Here is an 18,355-nt window from a genome sequence, read left to right as displayed (position 1 = left end):
GGTTGAGGGACTTGTACCAACCCCCCAGCCATGCACATATACACAATCTCTGTGTTTATATATACACATATAGCCTTATATATATATATATATTGCAACCAAATCTGAGCATTTTAAAGTGAAAAATGTGATGTTTGAGTAACCTGGAGCTTTTCAAAGGCTTTGCTGAAAATCCTAGAAAATGTAAAGGAAGGGGTGGAGAGAAGCAGGAGGTGGCCAAAACCCTCACCCCTGGGTCCAAAAGCAATTTCTTCCTGTAAAAACAACCAAACCAACATACTGATGGAAACGTTGCACAGTGCTGCTGCCTGCCTGGCACTGCGGGGATGGGAAAGTGCTTTGCCAGGCAGGATGCTTTCAGGCCTGATGTTGGCTCTGTGTTACAGGTACCACCACAGGTGTGTGGAGCTGTGGGGTGACCTGAGCCCCGTGGCGATGCCCTGAGCCCCTGGGGACCTGCCATCTCACAACAGTCCTGTTCCTGGGGCACAGGGGCTGTCACCTCAGGGATGTATATGCTGAGCTGCATGGAGCCAGGTGGGTCATCACCTCGAGGACCACACAGTGCATGCCCAGGCAGGTAACCTCCATTTCTACCTTCTTCCCAAGCTTGCTTGTGGGTTTTTTTTCTATCATTGCATGATGAAAGCTGCTCGAAAGGTGTCACCTGGCCCACAGCGGGCTCTGGGGGTCCATTGTGAGCCCTGTGGCAGCTGGGCTATGCGGAGAAGGCAAAGCTGCCTGCAAAGGCAGGGGTGATTCTGACCCAGCTGAGCTTGCAAGGCCAGCACAGGATGCTTTGTGCCTCTGCCAGTCCCAGCCCATCTATGTGCTGCATGTTGCATTGGACCGACCGTACCTCAGTTTCCCCATATCAGGGTGTAGGCACCCCCTTCCTCTGCCTGCGGATGGGACAATCTGTCCCTCTCCAGTCCCCGAGCCCGTGGCTGAGAGTGTCAGTGTGCGCTATGGTTGGGCAGCGGGGCTGTGTATGGGTGGCTCAATCACCCCAGGCCAGGGATGCCCTCTGGGATCCAGGCTTCTGAGAATCCGGTCATATCCAGCACTGAAATCCCTCTCTGCCCCTCCCTGGTGCTGAGGGGAGGGCAGGGCTTTGTGTGATCCCCAGGAGGGGCTGCAGGGATGGAGGGATGTAGAGACTCAGGGATGAAGAGGAGCAGGGATGCAGGGATACAGGGGTGAAGGGATGCAGAGATACAAGGGTGAAGGGATGCAGGGATGAAGAGAGGAAGGGAGTCAGGGATGTAGAGGCAAGAGGATGCAGAAATGTAGTAGGGGGGGGATGTAGGGATGAAGGAGGGCAGGAGTGCATTGATATAGGGGTGAAGGGTTGCAGGGATGAAGAAGGGATGGAGGGATGTGGGGATGCAGGGATGTAAGGGCAAAGGAATGCAGGGATGAAGAAGAGCAGGGATGCAGGGATTTGGGCACGCAGGGAGCAGGTTGCAGATGCAACGAGGGGCTCACACTCGGCTCTAACGGCCCCTGGGGCCCCCGGCTCCTCACCGAGCGCCCGCACCGGCCGCGCCGCGGTGCCGGGAGGTGGCAGCAGCGGCCGAGCGCGGGCCGGGCTGCGGGGGCGGTGCCGGCGGGGGGGTTCCCCGCGGGATGGCGCCAGCCGTGGGCTCCGGGGGCATCCCTGCCGCCCTGCCGCCCTGCCTCCGGTTGAACCCCTTCCCGGGTCCCGGGGCCGCGCTCGGGGGATCCTGCGGGGGAGACAGCGGCTGCTCCCCACGCAGCCCACCCCGGGGGGGGCCGCACACGCGAGTGGGGGCCGAACACGAGTGGGGTCCGGACACGAGTGGGGTCCGGACACGAGTGGGGTCCGGACACGGGTGGAGTCCGGCTGTGCTCGGCTCCTGGAGTCCTGCCTCTTGCCACAGCTCCTCTGCATCGCCGGGGAGCACCCGGCTGTGCTGGCATGGAGCCCTTCCCTGAAATACTTGTCTGAGCTCGGCTTGTAAACAGAGTTTTTCTCTCCTTACAGCCGCCGCAGGGCTCCCTGGTGCCCCCCGTGCGTCCTCCCCCATTTTGTTGCTTCTTTCAGGTGCTGCTGGAAAGGTTCACCCCCCGACCCTCCTGCTGCAGCCGGCTGGAGCCCTCCCGGAGGTCCCCCGGGAGCGAGGGGACAGCGTGGGGAGCCAGCGAGAGCAGCCACCCGGCCAGGTCCTGTCCCCGCTGCGGGTGGGTGCAGGTTTGCCCACATGCGACATCGGCCCCTGGCCAGGGCTGTGGTCCCACCACAGCGAGGGGTGCGTGGCACCGCTGGGGAGGTGCACAGAGTTGTTGCTCCCCAGGACGTGGGCTCCTCCCAGCTTGTGCTTGCTCAGGGAGCTGACGGCTGTATTTATGGATTGGGTGGTTAACCAGCCGTTTTGGCCAAGTGTCCCAAAGGCCTCAGAGCCTGTGGCTTGGACACGTTGCAGACACGTCTGGGGGGCTGCAGATGGGCAGCCTGGGTGGGATGTGGCTTGGTGGAGTGGGCTGCCTTGGCCTGTGATGGGAGGGAGCCATGAGCCCCCTGGGCCATGACCCCCAGCGATGGACACAAGCCTCTCCTCAACCACAAGCCCCCCTGGCCATGGTCGCCCCCCTGGCCATGGTCGCCCCCCTGGCCATGGGGCCCCCCATCTGCTTCCCCACCACCCACCCACGACTGGGAAACCCGACCCTGCGCGGGCAGGGGGCACAGGGGATGCCCAGGAGCATCCTCAGACATGAGGTACCGGTGGTGTCCCCCGGCCATGGGCTGTGCTGTGTGCTGTTTACCGATATCAGCTTTATTTAAAGAAACCCAACCCAAACCCGCCCCCGGGGCTCGCAGCGGCGGCGGGGCCGGGCCGGGGGCGGGGGCGGGGGTGCGCTGAGAGCGGCGGGTCCCAGCCCGCCCCTTCCCCGCCCGCCGCCGCCGCCATGGGCACCGCGGGGCCGCTCTGCGCCCTGCTCCTGCTGCTGGGCACCGGGACCGGCACCGGGACCGGCCCGGCCCCCCCGCGGGTGCTGCTCGCCCTCCTGGCCCGCAACGCGCAGCACTCGCTACCGCACTTTCTGGGAGCCCTGGAGCGCCTGGACTATCCCGCGGGGAGCATCGCCCTGTGGTGACTGAGCGGGGACCCCCGGGGGGAACGGGGACCCTGGGGAATGGGGATGCGAGGGGGGGAACGGGAGTCCTGGGAGACAGGAGGGACTGTGAGGGGACTGGGGAGCCGGGGGCGGTGGGGACACAAAGGAAAATGAGGGCGGGGAATGGGGAGCTGGGGAGAATGAAGGGACTGGGAAGTCGGGGTGATCCTGCCCTAACAGGGGCCTGAGCAAGAGGAACAGAGATCTGGGGGATCCTCCTTTTACCGTGCTGGGGGGGTGTGGGTGAGAGAGGAGCCCCCCATTCCTCCCCTTCCTCACTCTTCCAGCGCTGCCGTCTCCTGCCTGAGCTCGTCGGAAACTTTTCTGCAGCTGCTTTCGCGGGGGGCCAAGGCGGGGGCTGCCGGGGGGGTCCTGGCAGGGGTGGCCGGGCTGGGGTGGGGGCCCACTCCTGGCAGTGGGGGCGCGGGGGCCCTTGCCTTTGTCTGCCACAGCCCCCCAGAGCCCCTGACCCCGTGGGGAGTTTCAAGAGCAGCTGCAGAGCTGGGAGCTGGGGCGGCAACGGGTCCTGCCTTGTCCCCCATGTCCCAGCAGTCCCCATGACACCAGTGCCAGGGGTGCAGATCAGGGCTCTTCAACAGGTCGAGGGTGCTGGGGAGTGTGGGGACTTGGGGGTTACCTCAGTGCGACGTGGGGCTCAGCCCCTTCTGTGCTGGGGTCCTTGTGACAGTCATTGCGAGGTTGGACAGGAGAGTTGGGGACGGTGGCTGTGCATAGCAGGGGAAGGTTTGGGGAGGGGGGTCTGCTGCTTGGGAGGGGTTTCCTCCATCTGCTGGAGCTATGGGATGCACAGGGTGCAGTGGGGTGCATGGGCAGGGGTGTGAAGCCACTGTGCTCTGATGAAGTTCGTGGTGGGCAGCTGCAGGGCTGGGATGGGGAGGGCACAGCTGGGGCTGCTGCTGGGGGTGAGAGCCACAGGACAGCCTGACTGGCGGCGGCACGGGGAAAGAAATTACCCATTTGCGTTCCCCCCCCGCCAGCACAGCCTCAGCTCCTTCAAATTACACGTTACATTCCCAAGCGAGTCTGTCACTGGCGCAGCCTCTTGGCCTCGGAAGCATTTCTAGTGCAGGGAGGGGACCACGATTATCCCTGTCCCTTGGCGGGGAGCCCCCAGATGTTGATGTCCTTCTGTCCCAGGTGTGCGACGGACCACAACTCTGACAACACGACAGCGATACTGCAGGAGTGGCTGGGGGCGGTGGGGAAGGACTATCACTCAGTGGTCTTGAAGGTGCAGGAGGAGCCCAGGTGAGTTGGGAGGGTGGGTTGTGAGGGGTTTCCAGACCAGCACCCCGCTCCCCAGCCGGGGACGCTGCCAGGACGAGCCGGCGGTGGCAGAGCTGGGCTGACCCAGCCGGCCGGCACGCCATGGCATGCACCGAGTTTGTGCATTCCCAGCCAGCGGGTTAACCCCTGCCTCCCCCCCCAGCTCCTACCCTGATGAGCTCGGGCCCAAGCACTGGAGTGACAAACGCTACGAAAACGTGATGAGGCTGAAGCAGGAGGCTCTCACCTATGCCCGGGAGCAGCAGGCAGACTACGTCCTGGTAAGGGACATGGGGTGTGGGCAGGGTGGGTGCCGAGGTGGGTGTCCCTGTGGCTCCAGGACCTCTGTTTCCTCCCCCAGTTCATGGACACCGACAGCATCCTGACCAACAACCAGACCCTCAAGTTTCTGATGGCGCAGAACAAGTCAGTGGTAGCTCCCATGCTGGACTCACAGACCTTCTACTCCAACTTCTGGTGCGGCATCACGCCCCAGGTACACCCCAGGGAAGGGGAACCCCCCGTGGCAGAGGAACCCCCCGCCATGGAGGCATCATGATGATGTGCCGCAGGGGTACTACCGCCGGACAGCCGACTACTTCCCCACCAAGAACCGGCAGCGGGTGGGCTGCTTCTCCGTCCCCATGGTCTACGGCACCTTCCTGATCGACCTGCGGAAGGAGGAGACCTCGCGGTTGGCGTTCTACCCGCCCCATCCCAACTACACCTGGGCCTTTGACGATATCATTGTCTTTGCCTACTCCTGCCAGGCGGCTGGTGAGGGCCAGGGGGCATAGAGGTGTCGGGGACCAGGAGTTTGGGAGTGCCACGGTGCTCACCCATCCCACCCGGCAGGTGCGGAGGTCTATGTGTGCAACCAGCACCGCTTCGGTTACATCAACGTCCCCGTGAAGGCCCACCAGACACTGGAGGATGAACGTGCCAACTTTGTGCATCTCACGCTGGAAGCCATGGGTGAGCACCCATGGGTGGTGGGGTCCCAGAGGTGTCCCCTGCCCCAGAGGTGACAGGAACCCAGTGCTGGTCCCCAGGGCATGGCTGTCAGCCCTGATTCCTGGCCAAGGGGGTCTTGGCACCACCAAAGAGGTGTCCCCTCTCTCTGCAGTGGATGGTCCCCCCATGCAGCGCTCCACACACATTTCCCTCCTCCCCAAGCCGCTCACGAAAATGGGCTTTGATGAAGTAAGTGACTAGTGGACCCCTCATGTCCCCTCGTCCATCCCTCTGGTTGCATCCATCAACAGCAAAGCCCACCACAGGCTTTGGCTGAGCTCCCTGTCTCCCATCTGCAGTGGCCAGGCAGGTTGTGTGTCCTCCTGTGACAATGTACCCCCCCGGTGGGGCTCTTCCCTTCCCGCCAGATCTTCCTCATCAACCTGGTGCGGAGGCCAGACCGGCGCCGGCGGATGCTGGTGTCCCTGCGGGAGCTGGAGATCGCCCCACGGGTGGTGGATGCCGTGGACGGGAGGTGACTGTGGGCAGACATGTCCCCACTCTGCCAGACCCCAGTGTCACTTTGGGGAAGGGACAGGGGCGTGGCGGGAGGGGACACCTCGCCAATGCAGCCCCTTGCCTTGCAGCACCCTCAACAGCAGCGACATCAAGGTGCTGGGAGTGGACCTGCTCCCCGGGTACTACGATCCCTTCTCTGGCCGCACGCTCACCAAGGGCGAGGTCGGCTGCTTCCTCAGCCACTACAACATCTGGAAGGAGGTACGGGGCCACGGGGTCCCTAAGGGCCACCAGCTTAGGGCAGGGACCCTGTGAACATCACCCTGTCTCTGGAGGACCTGCGGAGAGGGGTGTCCTGCAGGGTGAGTGGACCCAGTATGGCCCAGCTTGGTGCTGGGATGGGATTGCACCTTTGTCCCCTTCCCACAGATTGTGTCCCGCGGGCTGGAGCGGTCGGTGGTCTTTGAGGACGATGTGCGCTTCGAGGCCGCCTTCCCGGCACGGCTGCAGCGGCTGATGGAGGAGCTGGAGGGGGCACAGCAGGACTGGGACCTCATGTGGGTGCTGGGGCTGGGGGACGCAGGGTGAGGGTCCCCAGGGCTGGCTCTCATAGCTCACTGGCCACCCCACAGCTACCTTGGGAGGAAGCAGGTGAATGAGGAGAATGAGGCGCCCGTGGAGGGTGTGCGGAACCTGGTGGTGGCTGGATACTCGTACTGGACACTGGCCTACGCCATCTCCCGCCGCGGGGCACAGAAGCTGCTGGCCGCTGAGCCCCTCTCCAAAATGCTGCCGGTGGACGAGTTCCTGCCCATCATGTACGACAAGCACCCCAAGTAAGGAGCAGGGGGTGTGGGAGGGGTGCTGGTGGGGTGGTGCAGCCATGCCGGTGATGGAGTGTGTGTTTCTTCTCCGCCATCGCCATCCCAGCCCGTTCCCTCCCGCCCGGCATTACTCATGCTGGAGGAAAACATCTGTAGCATGAGCTCATTCCCCCCCGGCCGCTGCCTGGCCGCCAGCCCCTGGAAAATGGCCCTTTGCCAGTGTGGGGTGGGGGGACGGCGGCGGGGATGGAGCCGGGGCTCAATGTTGGCCCCACACAGGGGTCTTGGCCTCATGGTGAGAGGGGTTCAGCCCCCTGCACCCCAGCCCCTGGCTGCGGGTCTCAGCCCCATCTTTGGGGCGTCCCCCTGCCCTGCACGGTGCCTTCCCTGAGCAGTCAGTGCAGCTTTCTCAGCCCTTTTTTTCTCCACCGGGCCATGCTCTGTAAGCCAATTTCTCCTCCCGGGTCTGCTCTGCTTTCCCCAGCGAGGATTACAAGCGGCACTTTGCACCCCGGGACCTGCTGGTGTTTTCGGCTCATCCCCTCCTGGTTCAACCCACCCACTACGCTGGGGACAGCAACTGGCTGAGTGACACCGAGACCTCCACCATCTGGGACGACGATGCCAAGAAGACCGACTGGGCTGGCTCACAGAAGACCCTGAGGGACTCGCGGGGCAGTGCCGGCCACCTCCACTCCACCGCCCACGACGAGCTCTGAGGGTGAGCGGGGCCATGGGACCCACACACATGGGGACAGGGGACAGAGTGGCTGGGAAGCATCTCCCTGCCAGCACTGTGTTCAGACGCATCCTGGCTCCCTGGTTCCTTTTCGCTGTGCTGCAGCAGCTCTCCCCATCAGAGTCAAAGCATCGGGAAATGGAGATAAGACTTTCTCTTCCAGGGATGAAAAGGATGGGGATGTCCCATGTGGGGCTGTGCTGGGCTGGAGGGGGCTGGGAGACCGGGTCCTGCTGCTCCCTGAGCCTTTGCTGCTCCCCGGTCCCTAAGTGAGGAAGGGACAACACTCCTTTGCCTCCCACCAAAGTCACTCTAGCTCAGAGAGAGCTGGGGGCATCTCGCAGGGAATGCTTCACCCTGGGGCGGCTTGCTGCCCCCAAAAGCTGGTCTCCCTGGGGCTGTGCCTCCGCGGGGCGGCCGTGCGAGCACTGGCAGTCACCTGGCCCCACGGCAGCACCGCTGCAGTTAACGCCGGGTCAGACCATCCCCGTCTGAGGTTGCTTGTGCTGGCAGCAGAGCCTCCCCGGGAGCAGCCAGACCGGGGGAGGCTGGAACACAGCGCTCTGCTGCAGGCGCGAATGTGTCGGGGCTGCTCCTGCCTCAACCGCTAATGTTTGCATCCTTGTCTCCTAGGGACCGGGGAGCGTGACCCGGCTGGCAGCACCATAGGCCAGTGGCCTGATCCTGCTTGAGACGCAGCCGCCCTGGCTGGATCCCCCCAGGATCCTTCAGATCCACCTGTGTTGAATCCACCCACGGCAGGATCTGTCCTTGCCCTGCCTGGCAGAGGGACCAGGGGAGCGCTGTGCTCTGTCTCTGCTGAGGACATGTCTCCAGGACCGCCCTGAGTGACGCCAACTCCGCCATCTCCCACCGGTTTGGACTTTTGGCAGCGTTTTTCAGGCCAGGGACTGGTTCCTGTGGTGCTATATGTGGCTTCTTGCCACCAATGGGGAATTGTCCCTCGCCTGTGCCACGTCTGGGCTGAAGTGCAGGGAGGATTAAAGCAGACTGTGTTTGAGCTGATGTCACGGGTGCTGGCATTGCCGGGTGGCATTGCCCCACATAATGTCCCCACTGGGGTCACCAGCCTCCGAGCTGCAGTGGTGACAGTCAGATGGTTCCCCTGACCAGGGATTGCTTTGGGAATTAAAACTGTAATGGGGAAAGGGTGTGAGGGAGATGCGAGACAGACTGAAGCTTTCTCTTGGGGGTGAACGAGTGGGTGGCACTTCTGCAGATCTTGGCTGTCCCCTGGGAATGCTGATGGGAATGATTTAACTCCTTGGTGCTGGTGTCCTCAGTGGAGGGTTTGGCCTTGGGACTGAAAACCTGACACCAGCTCGAGCACTGAGATGTGCAGCCGAGTCCTGCTGGGCTCTGGCATCTGTCACCTCTGTGGCCAGCTCTGCAGGACGGGGTTTGTTTTCCAAGAGCCTGGGCTTGTTTGGTGCTAAACCTCAGCTCCTTGTCAGGGTGACATACTGTGAAAACTGAGGGTTTTTTTCTGGGGTGGAGGAGCAATTTCCTTAAAAACAGCCTAACTAGCCCTGGTCTGGGCGAGCTGGAGAGCTGAGAGCTCCCGCTAGGCCCCCGGAGCTGCTGCCTCTCCCCAGCCTGGCCTGAGCTGGGGTTAACCCGGCACGGTGGGTTGCTGCTTTCCCCCAGGTTTGGGGGGCTGCACTCCTCTTCTCCTCCCAGCTTGATGAAGGTGACGGACCAGTGTGTGGCAGCCCCAGTAGCTGAGACCCACAGCGGGATGTCTGTGAGCATCAGGTGCTCCAGGAGAGCATCATTCGGGGCAGGATGAACAGCAACATCAGGGACCCCCTGAAGGAGAACATGTGGGACCTGAAGATCTGAGTGGATCTACTGGAGAACAGGGAGAAGGAGATGGCCAAGTGCATGCTCTGCAACTGCAGGGTCCCTGCCAGTACAGACACAGGTGACATGGCATGGTGGAGGTGTTGGCAGGTTGGGGACACCTTCCCTGCCTGTCCCCTGGTCACAGGTAGCCTCAACACTACGGGAGGAGCTGGGGATGGAGTGGAGGAAGGTCTGGTGCCAGCTGGAGGGGAGGAAGGAAGTGGCAGCAGCGCTGCGGTACGCATGGCCCAGCAAGGGTCCTGGTACTGGTTCCAGCACCCGCTGGGATGCGGGCGAGGAGCTGCTTGTGCTGGGGCTGTTGGCGCAGCCGCGCTCGCAGGGCTGCCCTTCCACCATGAGTCCCAAAACGGGTCTGTGAGAAGGAGCCAGAACTCCTCCGGCTGTTGCAAACTCCAGGATTTTGGCTTAAAACCACCTAACTCAAAAACTATGAGGCCAGCCCTGAAACTCGCTGCAGCTCAGGGGGAGCTGCCCTCGTGTGCTGCCGAGCTACGAGATTCCAGGAGACTTGTGATTGCCGCAGTTTCTCAACAAAGCTGACGTGGTTTTGGACTCTGTGGAAGTCACTCCTGTCACTCCCCCCTTCCCACTGCAAGCTTACGTCGAGCCTGGGCTGGGGGACGGGGATGGGAACAGGGATTTGAGCTGCAGAGAGCCAGGGAGTGCACATGGTAGAGCCAGCAGCGAGGGTTTATTTAATTTCTGTGCCAAATCGCCACACAAACCCACCACAGGGGTTTGAGGAGCTGCTTGGATCCGTGTGGGGACAGACAGGGCTGCCCCAGCTCCCGGCCAGGCTCCTCTGCAGGGCTGGCTCTGTTCTGCACACGGTCACCCCGGACAGCCCGCAGCTCCCGGGGGTTCATGTCAGCCCGTCCCCCGGGTCCCTCAGGGGTGCTCTCTGCAGGATGTGCTCCAGCAGGAACGTCGCTGCCTGTGCCAGGACCTGCTCCAGCCTCTCCTGCTCCCCAGCGCTGAACGGAGCCAGGACATAGCTGGACACTGTCACATCACCCTCTGGCCGCCCGATGCCAACCCTGAGCCGGGTCATCTCCTAGGAAGGAAGAGAGCGAGCTTGAGAAGCTTCATCTCAAGGGCTGAGGCAGAGCTGGAGCAAGAGGACAGTGCTGCGAAGGGGGCTGGGCAGCGAGGGAGCAGCTCCTCATGTTTTCCAGGTGGTTTTGAGTGCTTGTTCCAAGAAACATGATTTTGGAAGAGGCTTTTGCTGGGCTGTGCTGAGATCCCAGGCTCCTGCCAGGCCTGGCAGAGCCGCTTGAGCTAATTGTTTCCATGTCCTCCGTGGCAGCCAAACCAACATCAGCCCTCAGGGAAACAGAGAGAGGGAGGGGAAGGAGAAAAGGGGAGAGAGGAAAGGGAACAGGGGCTTGTCTGAGGGGACTCAGAAGGACAGGAGCAGGGGGATGACAAGCCATGCACTGAAGTGGAGGCAGGACTGATCCCCGTGCACCGAGTCCCGCTCACATTGGATTGCAGAGCGCTGATGCAGGATCGGACGCCATTGTGTCCCCTTGGGAGAGAAGGAGAAAACCCACCGTTAGTCTGTAAGAGACGCTCCCCTGCCAAGGATGGGCTGGGGTCTCTTGCCACAGGGACCTGTGGACGTGGTCCTAGCCAGAGGCTGCAGTCCCCATGCAGAACATCCAGCCCTGGGGCTGAGAGCAGCTGGCTGGAGGGGGACAAGGGACACAGGGCTGAGACAGCACATTCTATGCATCTCAGCTCTCACTGCAGCTGGTGCACGTGTGACTGAGCACTGTCACCCAGTGCCATCCCCGCCCTGTCCCGCAGTGGACGATTTCCCAAGTTAAATGTCTGGTGCTGGGGCAAGCAGAGCGCTATAAAAAGCCCATGTGGTGCATCTGATGGGCTGGATCCAGCCCGCAGCCGCTTCCAGGAGGCTCCCTGCCCTTCCTGCCAGGGCAGGATCCGGGAGGCTGCCCGAACAGCCAGCTGTTGCCCAGGGCTGGGGCTGCAAACACTGCCAGGCTGGTGGGACAGAGCCAGGGGCGGCTGTAAGGGCACGGCAAGGCCCCAGATCAGCTCACACAACCAGAGAGCGGGGCCACCCCGTACCTTGCGCTGCCCCCCAGCTTGACCGCCACCTTGCCCAGGGCCTTGTCCAGGTCATCGTGAACCAGGTAGATGTCTGCTGGGCGCAGGCTGTAGATCTCAGCTTTGGGAACAGAGACACAACCCAAGAAAGGAGCGGGAGACAGACTCACCACGGCCTGACCTGCAGTGACCTGCGCTGGGCAGGGGACAGCAGGGCTGTCACAGGGCCTGGTGGCACAGGGGTGACAGCTGCTCACCAGCACTGGCCACGCTGAGCCCGTTGAGGTTCATGAGCCTCCGCGGCTTGAGCAGCAGCAGCTGCAGCCCCTGTGCCGCGGTCAGGGCCACGTCGGCGCAGCACCGCCCGTCCGCTCGCCAGCTCTGGGCCGCCGCCAGCTGCCGGGCCAGCCGGTCCAGCACCGCCATGCCCACGCTGTGCCGGGTCCCCCACAGCCCGTAGTTGCCCAGCCCGGCCACCTGCCCGACAGGTGTCAGTGGGGCTCTGCCGGGCCGCCTCCCCAGCCCTGACTCCCCCCAGCCCCGCTCCCCCCGCAGGCTGGGTTCCCCCGCCCCGCTCCACCCCGGTCTCCCCGCTGCTCCCGCGCCCAGCCCCACGCCCACCCGATCCCCCCGTCCCGCTCCCCCCGCCGCGCCCCCTCGGCCCCGCCCCCTCGGCCCCGCCCCCTCGGCCCCGCCCCCGCAAGCCCCGCCCCCGGCCCCACCATAACACGTGGCCCCGCCCGGCTGACGAGCGGCCGCGCGCGCCCCGCCAGCATCCCGCCGCGTGCTCCCGTGTCTCGTGACGTCACTCCTGCGCGACGTGCACGGCCCTGTGCCGCCTCTTAGCCCCACCCCTACCCGCCCCCCCCGCCATCTTGCTTACGGGCAGCGCCGCCATCTTCCTCGCGGGCGGCGGGGCGGGGCCGCGGTGATGAAGCCCCGCGGGCGGGCGGTGCCGGGACCGGTTGGTCCTTTGGCCGCGGCGGGGTCGGAGGAGCAGCTGGGGAGGGCCGGGAGCGGTCCGTGCGGAGGGCCCGAGGGATACGCGGTCCCTGCCCGCAGCTGTGCGGGAGCTGAGTGCCCGGGGCGCTGCCCCGAGCTCGGTGTGTTCCCTCTGTTCTGCCCTAGGGGTGCGGCTGGGTGGCGGTACGCGGTCCCTCACCTCCAAGGGTGACCGGTGGTGCTGAGCCTTGCTCGGGGCTGTGTGACACCCCCGGGCAGCGTGTCACCGGCCTTTGCTCATGGGTCTTTTCCTCTCCACACCTGGCAGAAGGGCTGGGCTCCTGTGGCCAGTGGGAGCCACCACCTGCTGTTCGAAAGCCTCGGCGCGGATCCACGGAGGGCGAAGGGTTCTCAGACTCCGCGGGGATGAGCTTTCCAAGGAGGAGACCCAGGTCTCACCACGTTGCCACTGCAGATCCTCTCCCTCCTGCGCTGCCTCCTTCCAAGGAAGCCCGTCCAGGAGGAGACTGCCCGAGGAACCTCGGAGAAAACCCTTCGGAGCCACCCCAAACCCACCACTCCAGCTGGTGTGACAGCAGCAGGTGCGTGCTGGAGGTCATTTGTCGAGGCCCACCAAGCAGGGATGCTCTAACCCTGAGTGTTTCACTTGCTCTGCAGGGACGTGGCTTCCACCTCCTGCTGCGGGGGCGCCAGCCCTGCAGACGAGGCTTTGGAACCCAGAGATGTGCGTGGGAAAAACTGCTGCTGGTGCAGGGAGAGCCACTGGCTTTCCTGGCCCTGCAGCCCCGGCAGAGGAGCTGGCCCAGCTACTGCTCGTTTCCATTCAGCTCTGTGCCATTAAATCCCTAAAGTCCCATTGCATTCAGGCAGCTGTTCTCGTGCAACTGCAAATCTTCCCCGTCCTTCCGCACAAGCCGCAGTCAGAAACCCAAGCAAACTACTGTTTTCCAACCGTTTATTTCATAAAAGATTTATTTTAAAATCAGATATTTATAACATTTTTGGAAGAGGTGAGAGGTTTGAGTCTGTTTGGGCCAGCTCCTGGGCAGTGTTTGGGTGGTGTCTAAAACCACTGTCCCCAAACTCTGTCCCTGGACTGGAATGGTCCCTGGTGCTGGCAGCTCCTTTCAGCGTGGGGCCCGGGCAAAGTTGTCCCCAGGTGCCCTGTTGTGACACTCTCAGAAACAGAGTGGACCCTGGATCAGCTAAAACCTGCAAGGTCTGACCAGCAGAAGGATGCAGAAGAGGCTCAACAGCTCATAGCGCAAACTCACAGCCTGCTGTAGAAATCATCACTGAATAAACGGAATTTTCAAAACCATTAGCGGCACCACGGTCTCCCCTGGAGGTAGGATGGAAATTTTTCATAGCTGGGAAAACAAGGGAGAACTCTGTTATTTTCCTGGTTTGCTGCAGGGAAATCCTTTGCACCTTGGAGGAAAGGTGGACGGGGGGCAGTAGGAAGAGCTGGGCTATTGGCAGGTCGGGTGTTGCCACCTCCCACGTTACCCCCCTGCGCTTGTTAACCGTGAAGCTGGTCCCTACCAGCACCCATTCACAGTGAGAGGAGGCTGGGAAGAAGTTGGCTCAAAAACTTGCTTGAAAAGAAACTTTACAATGTTCAGGGCTCACAGGCCAGCGCTGCAGCAGTCGGCACCAGCACTGTCGTGTTTTACCAAGGGGCACAGCCATGCTTTAAAAAGTTTTAAATAACTGTTAAAATGCTGTAGGAAAAAATAAAAAACAATCTGTAGGCTCAGAATCTTGGTGTGTTGGGTATGAATAGCTGCCAGGAGAGGGGAGAGCAGCAGGTGGGTGCTGCTGACAGGGTGAGAAACCTTCCCCCCGTTGTCACAGATGTCCCGGGTGATGCATGGGGCTGGTTGGATTCACTGTCACTTGGCCAAAGGGTCATTAATAAAGTGCTTTAAATCATGTCACTTGCACTTGGTCCCGCAGCTGCATCCTGCAGCGGCTTCTTTGGGGTTGGAGAGATGAGTCTGGCAGGAGAACGACGTCCTGCTGAGAGGGAACACACAGCTCCCACCGCTCATCCCGCCAGTCCTGGGCTCAGCTGCTTTACAGCTCTGTATACATCCCCTATAGATCTGAGTGAGGCCCTTGTCAGTGGCTAGAAGAAAAAACTGATCCGAGAAGCCACTGTTTTGCAGCCTGTTGAGGAGAATATCTTCTCTTCTTCTGGGAAGTAGGGGATGCTGTCAGCCACCTCCTGGACAACATCCGAACGTACTTCGAGGCCTTGCTGGTCAAGTTCGCTGATGACACACTGCTTCACGTGGTGGCGCTTCAGTGGGAGGAAGGGCACAATGAAATCAATGAGATGTTCGTTAATGATCCCAGATTTCCAGAATCCACCTGCAAATGCAAAGAGACAGGTTTTACCTTCAGAGTCCCTGCACTCCTTGGAATTCTAAGACCTGCTTTGTGTGAAACCAAAATACTTGGCTGAAGATGGATCTGCTCTGGTTTTGTGCAAGGAGAGAGCTGAACCCAGCAGTTGTCACCCCCCCCTACAGACTTTTTCTCCAGGAATAGAGGGATTTAGCTTGACTGGTCAGAGCTTAAGCTCTGCTCCTTCAGACAAGGGCACATCCAGGAGATGCAGGCAGGCAGTGGGGATCGGCATGACCTGGGGCCTTTTCAGCAAGCATGCTGCACCATTGTGAATACACCTGGTCTCCAAAGAACTCTGCTAAGTGTGGTAACAGGTCTGTTGGCTTGGAAAGCCGGGCTATTCCTTCACTTCGCCAGGAAACCTTGAGGGGATCAGAGTTTCCTGCCCTTGAATGCCCCTTGTCCCTTTCTGGCTGCCTGGGAGGTGGCAGGCGATGTCAGTGGCTGCTTGGAACAGGCCTGGCTGCCTCTGCCAACCTGTGACCCTGCAGAAAGGGCTCTGCTCATGCACTCACTCTGAGGGTTTTCAAACACAGCTTTGGAGATGGCCGACTCCAGGTCCTGCAGGCTGATCTCCTCCCGGTCCTTATGGGCACGCCAGAGATCCAGCGTCATTTCGTTGATCTGCTCCCCTCCCGCGTTGCTGCACAAGAAGGAGATGGACGCGTATTTAGCAGGAATCCAGGAAAAATGTGATGCAGGACAGAGCTGGCATCTGGCACCCTCCAGCCTGCATGAGTTCAAGCCAGGATCTCCCAGCTTGGCCTAAGATGACTCCTGTACAGGTAGCCAAATAAAGGCTACTCACAATGAAACTGTGTCTCTTGGAAGAGGCTCAAGGCTTGGAGAAGGAAAAGTAAACCAAATGTGTGCTCTGAAGTGGGTATTGACCTCTGCCCAGGTGAGCAGCAGTGCACTGGGACGTCCCGTGATGCCACAGAGGGGCCTCTCGTACCTTATGAAGATGAAGATGGCTTTGCGGTAGTTGTTCCCGTACACAACCCACGAGGGTCCCAGGAATGGTATTATCACATCAATCAGGCCTGGGTGCATTTTGTCCATCTCGTCAAAGAGAAAGGCCGACCGTCCACAGTTTGTCAAGTTCCCTTGGATCCAGCGCTTCAGGTTTTCCTAGAAAAAATACCCACCGAGCTGTAAGGCAGCGAGATACTGAGGGCAGCAAGGGAGGCGTGAGGTACCCCTGAGCGAAGGCTGAGGCCTGAGCTCAAGCAGAGCCGAAGGTGCTGAAAGCAGCTTGTCCCCACACAGCAACACCTACTCGGAGCAGAACAGCCAGCACTGGAGAGGTCTCCTTTATTCTGGGTTTGGCACAGCGGCTGTTACTGGCTTTATTAGCCCGTTGTAAGTCTTTTATTACAGATTTAAAGGAGGCAGCGAACTAAAGCTGGCGATTCAGACTCCTACAGTTCCCCACATTCTTCTGTTTCACTGTGTATCTACACAGTTCCCAGGTACTGAGCGCTACAGGGGAGATGTGCTTTTTGCCAGCTCCTGTTCTGGTGCAAAAACCTGTGCCTGCGCTCACCAGAAGAGCTCTGGCTCTTTACCACTTCAGTAATAGATGCCAGCCCACACAAAACCACTCACATTGCCTGGGGGCATGTGTAACTCTTAATTGAAGTACTTTACCCAGAACAGGTTTTACTTTCCTAAGAGTATTATTATTTTTTCTAAGGACACAATACAACAAATAACTTCTCCAAACACCCAGAAAGATGCACCCATTCCCTGCTCTGCTGAGGGTTTGTTCAGCTAACCTTCACATTTTGATTTCTTCCCTTTCGCAGCACAGTTAAGAGTCTAGAGCTGCTGTTCAGGAGCTGTTTGCTATGCAAGGAGGGGATTACAAGTCTAGGCACATGCAGGTTTCCACAGCCATCGAGCTGTTTGGAAAGCAATGGGAGCATTTTAGTGCCTTTCATCTAAGTGAAGCGCTTGTGCATTCAAAGGGCTGTGTAAATATTTAAAGAATGAGAACAGCACCACAGCAAGGACTGCTGTGGGGAAGACGAAAGTGATAACAGTGCCAGAGTATGTCATGGTTACTAGTGGATCCTTCAGCCAGTGTGTGGAGCCACTTGCTCAGCTGTGTCTGAGAGGGCAAAGAGTTTCAATTCCTACTTTACATCAGGAAACAGCCTGAATGTCAAGATAGACATAACCACTGAAAATCCCGATGAAAACGCACGCTGCTGAGAGATGTCCCTTACCTTGTACTGCTCTATGTGCTCTGCGTGGGGAAAGTGCACTAGCGGAGAGAACTGGTGAACATACGGGCTCTGGAGCCCACCCTGGAAGAGGTAGCGGACGAGCATGGAGCTCACGTAGGTTTTGCCTGTTCCTGTCGAGCCGTGGAAGGACATCACGAGGGGTTTCACAGGGTTCTGCTTCTCCAGGAACTCCCTCAGTCCCTTCATCACCTGCTGCCTCACCAGCGGCTGCCCCACCAGGTTCCTGGCCAAGTCACACTCCAGACCTGAGGCAAAGTCACATCGAGATTTACCAAACGCGGGTTGAAATAGCTCGAGTCCCACACTGTGGTTCCCATCTCCGCGGGCAGCCCCGGCTGCAGAATGGCCCCGCTGCTCCGCCGTGTGGGGTGGGGAGGCTGAGACCCCCTCTGTGTCCCGCTGCGGGGACAGGCTCCTGGAGCCGCCCTGTCAGCCGGGACCCCCTTCCCTGCCGGGACCCCCTTCCCTGCCGGGACCCCCTTCCCTGCCGCCTCCCAGGCCTCGGGGCTCCACAGGCCTCCGCACCTCAGGACCGCCCCTTCTCCCTCCGCACCTCACTCCCCAGCCCGGGCCCCCCGCCCCCGCTGACCGCGCAGGTCGGGCCCGAAGCCACACTCGCAGTCCGCCGAGAAGCCGCAGCGCAGCGCCCACAGGTCCCAGGCGGCGGCGGGGCGGGCGGCGGCCGCCAGCAGCAGCGCCAGGGCCAGCGCCGGTGCCGCCGCCGCTGCGGGGCCCATGGCGGCCACGGGCTCCGGCACCGCCCGCACTACAGCTCCCGGCGTGCTCCGCGAGGGGGCGGAGTCAGGGAATGGGCGGGGCGACAAGGAAAGGGGCGTGGTTATAGACCGAGGGGCGGGGCCAGGCACATACAGCCCCGCCGCGGGCAGGTCCTGCTGCGGGGCTGGAGCTTTGGCGACCCCGGTGTCCCCTTGCAGAGTGGGGGACAGCCCCACGCCATGGCCCTTCCAGCAGAGGGCTGGGGGCCAGGCAGGGGTGGGTTCAGGGACATGCTTTAGTGCTAGATTTAGGTTATGGTTGGACTCCTCTTAAGGGTCTCTTCCAACCAAAACGATCCTCTGATTCAGCGCGGTGGTTCCCCTCCTCAGCCCCTCCCGGGGCTCTGCTCTCTAGGGGAGCCGGGGCTGTGTTTAAATGACACTCATGGAAGAGGGGGTCCCCTTGGGGAACAGCATAAAAGTTTATTGTATGTAAGAACCAAACCCATGAGATATGTACACATATTTACAAGACAAAATGAATGAGCCTAATTATTTACAACGAGAGCCGTCCTTCACAAG

General features: G+C 61.0%; 3 protein-coding genes and 1 long non-coding RNA gene across 5 annotated transcripts; 2 read left to right on the top strand and 2 right to left on the bottom strand.

The window, feature by feature from the left end:
- Positions 1-2,934: 2,934 nt before the first annotated feature.
- On the top strand, positions 2,935-7,447 carry CERCAM (cerebral endothelial cell adhesion molecule; the record flags this gene model as incomplete). Its single annotated transcript, XM_080355915.1, has 12 exons — positions 2,935-3,119; positions 4,303-4,413; positions 4,595-4,712; positions 4,793-4,927; positions 5,004-5,208; positions 5,287-5,406; positions 5,558-5,634; positions 5,814-5,920; positions 6,033-6,165; positions 6,334-6,461; positions 6,537-6,740; positions 7,213-7,447. 12 exons carry the CDS (start codon positions 2,935-2,937, stop codon positions 7,445-7,447), a joined length of 1,758 nt encoding a protein of 585 aa, XP_080212041.1.
- Positions 7,448-10,216: 2,769 nt separating this feature from the next.
- On the bottom strand, positions 10,217-12,203 carry PTRH1 (peptidyl-tRNA hydrolase 1 homolog; the record flags this gene model as incomplete). The annotated part of the gene is made up of 5 exons (XM_080355743.1): positions 10,217-10,408; positions 10,837-10,882; positions 11,449-11,548; positions 11,685-11,904; positions 12,150-12,203. The coding sequence occupies 5 exons, from the start codon at positions 12,201-12,203 to the stop codon at positions 10,217-10,219; spliced, it is 612 nt and encodes a 203-aa protein (XP_080211869.1).
- Positions 12,204-12,344: 141 nt separating this feature from the next.
- On the top strand, positions 12,345-14,152 carry LOC308047362. Of its 2 annotated transcripts, XR_013922999.1 has the most exons (3): positions 12,345-12,530; positions 12,698-12,971; positions 13,048-14,152. It is a non-coding gene; the product is annotated as an uncharacterized lncRNA (long non-coding RNA). The 2 variants fall into 2 exon arrangements; XR_013923000.1 differs by having other exon boundaries at positions 12,698-14,152.
- Positions 14,153-14,289: 137 nt separating this feature from the next.
- TOR2A (torsin family 2 member A) lies at positions 14,290-17,728 on the bottom strand. The gene is made up of 5 exons (XM_080355793.1): positions 17,611-17,728; positions 17,037-17,302; positions 15,761-15,936; positions 15,321-15,448; positions 14,290-14,766 (listed from the first exon to the last, which is right to left on the bottom strand). Exons 2-5 carry the CDS (start codon positions 17,241-17,243, stop codon positions 14,522-14,524), a joined length of 756 nt encoding a protein of 251 aa, XP_080211919.1. The 5' UTR covers positions 17,244-17,302; positions 17,611-17,728; the 3' UTR covers positions 14,290-14,521.
- Between the last annotated feature and the right edge of the window lie 627 nt (positions 17,729-18,355).

The sequence above is a fragment of the Nesoenas mayeri genome (genome assembly GCF_963082525.1).
Source record: "Nesoenas mayeri genome assembly, chromosome: 18".
Taxonomy (NCBI): Eukaryota; Metazoa; Chordata; class Aves; order Columbiformes; family Columbidae; genus Nesoenas; species Nesoenas mayeri.
Note: the sequence above shows the minus strand (reverse complement) of the source record. Positions and strands in the feature narration are given on the sequence as shown.

What these genes read in the sequence shown, in the direction of transcription:
- TOR2A (XM_080355793.1), bottom strand. Translation starts at nt 17,243, where the DNA reads ATGAAGGGACTGAGGGAGTTCCTGGAGAAGCAGAACCCTGTGAAACCC. An exon ending in GCCATCTTCATCTTCATAAG is followed by an intron (nt 15,449 to 15,760) that starts GTACGAGAGGCC and finishes CTTCTTGTGCAG; the next exon opens with CAACGCGGGAGGGGAGCAGA. An exon ending in TGTGTTTGAAAACCCTCAGA is followed by an intron (nt 14,767 to 15,320) that starts GTGAGTGCATGA and finishes TTGCATTTGCAG; the next exon opens with GTGGATTCTGGAAATCTGGG.